General features: G+C 36.0%; 1 protein-coding gene across 3 annotated transcripts in view; it reads right to left on the bottom strand.

The window, feature by feature from the left end:
• Positions 1-338: 338 nt before the first annotated feature.
• The window catches only part of CGA (glycoprotein hormones, alpha polypeptide), a 27734-nt gene continuing 22314 nt past the window's right edge, over positions 339-5758 (bottom strand). Inside the window, exons 2-5 of one of the 3 annotated variants that reach the window (XM_011988884.1) lie at positions 3036-3142; positions 1393-1482; positions 1121-1305; positions 339-674 (exon numbers count right to left, since the gene is read on the bottom strand). In XM_011988884.1, coding sequence (XP_011844274.1) covers positions 597-674; positions 1121-1305; positions 1393-1482; positions 3036-3135 — 453 coding nt within the window. In that variant the 5' untranslated portion in view covers positions 3136-3142 and the 3' untranslated portion in view covers positions 339-596. Of the gene's footprint in view, positions 675-784; positions 1306-1392; positions 1483-3035; positions 3143-5758 lie in introns of those variants that run through there. The other 2 variants (XM_011988886.1, XM_011988879.1) reach the window with 2 other exon arrangements.

A 5758-nucleotide genomic window follows, 5' to 3' on the forward strand; every position in this document is an offset into this window, starting at 1 on the left:
ACTATACTAATGTATCTGTGCTTTTATAAAATCCATCAAAATGGAAATTTAAAGTTATATAAAAATGAATATAATATATAAAATTATATAAAATGAATATAAATAGAAGTTCTCATATTTTCTTCTCTTGCCCTAACAAATGTCTTGTAAGTAGCCCACTGGCTGAAAGGACTCACATGCTACTAGAAGGTGTGGTAACAGCAAGGCTCGCCAAACCATTTGGTAACTGTCAAGTCACCAAACACATGTGGCCCCAACTCACCCAATGGCCCACTCTCTTCCATTAATGCTGTCAAAAGCTATTGGCTTTACTTTGAAGAAAAATGATAATTCAGTCATTGAATGATGATTTAAAAGACTTTATTTGCAGTGGAACAAGCTAAATGCTGTATTCACTCCAAATGAAAAGAACGAGACTACTGATTGTACTGTAGGATAAGGAGGAAGGCAATAAAGCTGCAGTATATCCTTGAAGCATGTCAAAGTGGTATGGTAGGGAAAACGAGAGTTTTATCTCACAAAGCCATAAACACTGAACAAGTTAATTTTCCATTCCAGAAAATCAGCAGTCATCAAAACAGCACTTGGCAAAATATTTAAAATTTGTGATAATAACAAGTACTGCAGTGGCACTGTGTGTGGTTCTCCACTCTGACACTCCCCATTACCATGACCTAAAGGGGAAGGAAAAAAACATATCATAGATTAGATGATAGATAGATAGATAGATACATACATACATACATACATACATACATAGAGGCAAAATTGAAGAATATTAAATAAAATTGTCTGCATTCTGCTGAAATAAATACATGCATACTACATTTGCACAGTCTCCTTTTTAGGAGATATGTTTAGCATGAGTAAGCTGTACTTTCTCCCAACCTGCCCCTTGTCACCTCTACCCCTATTCTCCTCACTCTGAATAAATCCAGCCTATACCCACAAGACAATTGACTCTTTTAATTAATGGGTAGAAATGTGTTCCCCACCTGTACAAATGCTCGACAGAGGCTGGGTCATTAGACACCTTTGGCCTTAAATCCCATGGGTGGGCTCTATGAACATTTCTCTGATTGGGCTGTTGGAAAGCTTCTGGGGCTCTTGAGGTTCTTACCCTGGTCAATGATTTAGCTACACAGCAAGTGGACTCTGAGGTGACGTTTTTTTGGACCAACATCGTCTTCTTGGACCTTACTGGAGTGGGATATGCTCTAGAGAAGCAGCAGCCCATACACTGATATATTGGGGCACCCGGCTTGGAGAAGAATTTGTTTTCCCTTGGCTTGCATTCTGGGCAATCTATCAGGAAAAAAAAAAAAAAGGCAGAGTAAAATAATCCAAAAAAGATTCAGAAAGAATCTATGAGGCCAGCACAGTAGCTTACGCCTGTAATTCTAGCACTTTGGGAGGCCGAAATGGAATTGCTTGAGCTCAGGAGTTCGAGAGCAGCATGGGCAACATGGTGAAACCCTGTCTCTACAAAAAATACAAAAAAAAAAAAAATAGCCAGACGTGATGGTGCACACCTGTAGTCCCAGCTACTTGACGGTCTGGGGCAGAAGAATTTCTTGAAGCTGGGAGGTTGAGGCTGCAGTGAGCCGAGATTGTGTCACTGTACTCCAGCCTGGGTGACAAAGTGAGACCCTGATTCAAAAAAAAAAAAATAAGAAAAAACGCGGTGGCTCACGCCTATAATCCTAGAACTTTGGAGGCTGAGGCGGGTGGATCACCAGAGATCAGGAATTCAAGACCAGCCTGGCCAACATGGTGAAACCCCATCTCTACTAAAAATACAAAAATTTAGCTGGGCATGGTGGCAGGCGCCTGTAATACCAGCTACTCAGAAAGCTGAGGCAGGAGAATCGCTAGAACTCGGGAGGCGGAGGTTGCAGTAAGCTGAGATCATGCCATTGCACTCCAGCCTGGGCGACAGAGCGAGACTCTGTCTCAAAAGAAAAGGCAAGGTAAGGCAAGGCAAGGCAAGGCACGGCACAGTACAGCAAGGCAAGGCAAGGCAAGGCAAGGCAACAAATGAAACAAACTACAAATGTTTCCTTATGATGGGATAGTGAATATTATTTTTCCATCAAAAATGAAAGGAAACTAAGTAAGTGCTTTTTGGTTATATGTTAATCTTCATCTATAATATTTAATATTTATACTGATTAATGTTCATGAGAAATAAAATTTAAAAACAAACATTTTCACAGATATGCGTAGAAAATCTCAGTTGTAGTCTTTCTTCAAGCATAGATTCTCTATCTCAATGCTAACAGTATGCCTAGAGGAAACACAAAACTTGACAGATTAAAACATCACGTTCATCTGAAAAGAGAATTTTGCGCAGAGGAAAAATATTTTTCCCCTTAGAATCTGCTATTGTTTTTCCTACACTAACTCCAAATATTGACAGAGAGAAATATGTCAGAATTAAGAAAGTCTGGTGAGTGCAGAGAGACTGATATTAGATCAGATGCCTGCACTTGGGACCTGGATTAAAATATTACCACTTATCTAGAGAAAAACCATAACCAATAGTAGCTCACAAATTTCAAAGCAGAAGGAATTATATCAGCTACTATATGAGATTTTTCAGACAATACAGCAAAACAAATTTACTGTATAAAATGGTTTTGCTTTTCTCACTTATTAACTGATGTGAAAATTCATCTACAAAGGCAATGTTAAAATCTCAAATCTTCTGGCAGAAATGTAAAAAATAACTGAGCTAACTGAATAAGGAGGGTTTTCTTCTTGTAAGACTCAAATAAAGAATAAAAAGGAATCTATTTCAGATGAAAATGCATAGGCTGCTACATAAATGGTTGTGTAAGATATCGTTTTCACTGCACATTTCCTGAACCTAATTTAATTTTATGTTCACAATCTACAAGAGCCTAGATATGAATCCAGCAGCAAAGGTTTATTACTTTTGAAAAGGAGGTAGAAATGTAATTAATGGAGTTATTGATGTACATCTAGAAATGTGTGTTGTCCTTATTACTCAAACCACAAGCTTGGTCACACACCCTGCATTGTAAACTCTCCATCAGGAAAGGAATGGAGAATATGCAGAAACACCGACAATGTGACCAGAATGACAGCTGCATATTTTCTGTAGTAATCCATGGCGCTCCTACAAACAGACATGGAAGAAAAAAAAAAAACAGTTAATTTAAAATTGGCTTCCCAGCCATAACAACACCCAGTAGTTTCAACATTACTACTAATAATAATCATCAGTGTCTTGACCTCTCTGCTTTTAGCTCCCAACATACACTAAAACCATGTAAATTTTTTTTAATTTCTCCTTAAGAAAGAGATAGATAACTGAATCTTCCCATTTCTCACATTAACTTCTAGAAATTGGTTTAATAATAATTACAATAAATTCTCTTCTTAAATTCTTTAAAATTTAAATTTCAGAATTTAAATTTTAAATTCTCTGTCATCCTGTTACAAAGCTTCAGTGTCCTTATTTGTAAAACATGGAACTTAAACTACATAATACCTAAGAAAATATTTATAAACTTATATATGAGATATAAAATATACAATCATTTGATGGAGGATAAACACAAAGTATTCAACATTATCAGCCATTAAGGAAATGCGAATTAAAACTACAATGACATATTACACATCTATCAGAATGGCTAAAATAAAAAATAACACCAAATACTGGCGTGGATGCAGAGAACCAAGATAACTCAGGCATTGCTGGTGGGAATATAAAATGGTACAGCCACTCTGGGAAATAGTTTGGCGGTTTCTGATAAAACAAAACATGTACTCACCATATGCCCCAACAGTTGCACTTTTGGGCATTTATCTCAGAGAACGGAAGACTATGTTCACACAAAACTTATACATAAATATTCATAGAAACTTTGTTTAAAGTAGCCAAAAAACTGGAAATATTTCAAATGCCCATCAGCAGGTGAATGGTTATACTAATGATGGTATAGTCATACCATGGAATACTGTCCAGCAACAAAAAAAAATGAACACACTATTGATACACACAGCAACTTGAATGGATCTCGAGAGAATTATGCTGAATGAAGGCTGAATACTATATGATTCCATCTATATAACACTGTGGAAATAAAATTATAGAGATAGAGAATAGATTAATGGTTTCAAGGAGTGAGCCCTGGGAAAGAAGTGTATAAGGGTGAGTGTGGCTCTAAAGGGATAGCACAAGGGAGCTGTGGTGATGGGACAGCTGCATGTTGATAGGGATGTTAGTCACAGTAATCTACACATGGGATAAAACTGCATAACAGGGCACTAGTATTTTGTGTGTGTGTGTGTGTGTGTGTGTGTGTGTGTGTCTTAAATCTGAATAAGCTGTATAGGTGGCAGCAATGTCAGTTCTCTAGTATTCACATTGCACTATAGTTATATGAGATAATTATCAATGAGGGAACAAGCTGAAGGGTATACAGGACTTCTCTGTACATTTTTTTGCAACTTCCTCTAAATCTGCAATTATTCAAAATAAAAGTTTTTTTTAAAAAATTCAGAATGAGGTTTAAAGGTACATATGAGTCAAAACTTTTGGTTATTTTTCGTGTAGACTGACATAATAGAGCTGAGTTTCTGCTAGATGTTTATATTAATCCATAACACTTCTTAGGAATAATTTGTCAGACAGCAGAACTAAGTTTATAATACATGTTGAGTGTTTCTATTCTGAACATTTGAAATCTGAAATGGCCCACAATCTGAAACATTTTGAGCACCAACATGATAACACAAGTGGAAAGTTCCACATATAAGTACTTAACAGAAACTTTGTTTATGCACAAAATATTCAAAATAGTGTATGAAATTACCTTTGGGCTATGTAATATACGAAACAAATGATTTTTATGTTTAGACATGGGTCTCATCCCCAAGATATCTCACTATGTATATGCAAATATTCCAAAATCCAAAAAAATTTAAAATCTAAAGCACCTTTTATCCTCAGCATTTCAGATAAAGGACACTCAACCTGTATAGAAATTCAGATTGTATAAGTACGAAGGCTAAAACAAATGTATGTCATTATTTCTACCTGAGAGAGATATATATATGTGTAAGTAATTTTGACTTCTATTTATCTTCATACATAATTAACACTGAATAAATATTGTTCTAAGTTAGTGGCTCTCAAAGTGTGATCTGGGAACCCCAAAGATTTTCAGTGGATCTGTGAGGTTAAAATGATTTTCATAATAATACTAAAATGTTGTTTGTCTTTTTTTCCTCTTCATCCTCTTGGGTGCTCAGAGAAATTTTCTAGAGGCTACATGACATGTAATTTTACAACAGATTGAATGAAGAAGCACATGAGAATTTAGCTGTGTTCTGTTAGGCTAGACAACGAAGAGCTTTGCAAAAGGGTAAAACAATGCCACTCTTAACACTAATTTTTTTTCTTGAAAATTGTCATTTAAAAAAATGAATACATGCTATTTTTGTTAACATATGATGGATTTTTCTAAATGAATAAATATTTTTAAACTTTAACATAATCACTAAGCTATTAAATATTAATGGATATAACCTCATGAATAGAAGCTCTTTGGGATCTTCAATAATTTTTTTGTTTTGTTTTGTTTTTTGAGATGGAGTCTCCCTCTATTGCTCAGGATGGAATGCAGTCATGCAATCTCGGCTCACTGCAACCTCCGCCTCCTGGGTTCAAGCAATTCTCCTGCCTCAGCATCCCAAGTAGCTGGGACTACAGGCATGCGCCATG

Source organism: Mandrillus leucophaeus, unplaced genomic scaffold, assembly GCF_000951045.1.
Source record: "Mandrillus leucophaeus isolate KB7577 unplaced genomic scaffold, Mleu.le_1.0 Scaffold1092, whole genome shotgun sequence".
NCBI lineage: Eukaryota > Metazoa > Chordata > Mammalia > Primates > Cercopithecidae > Mandrillus > Mandrillus leucophaeus.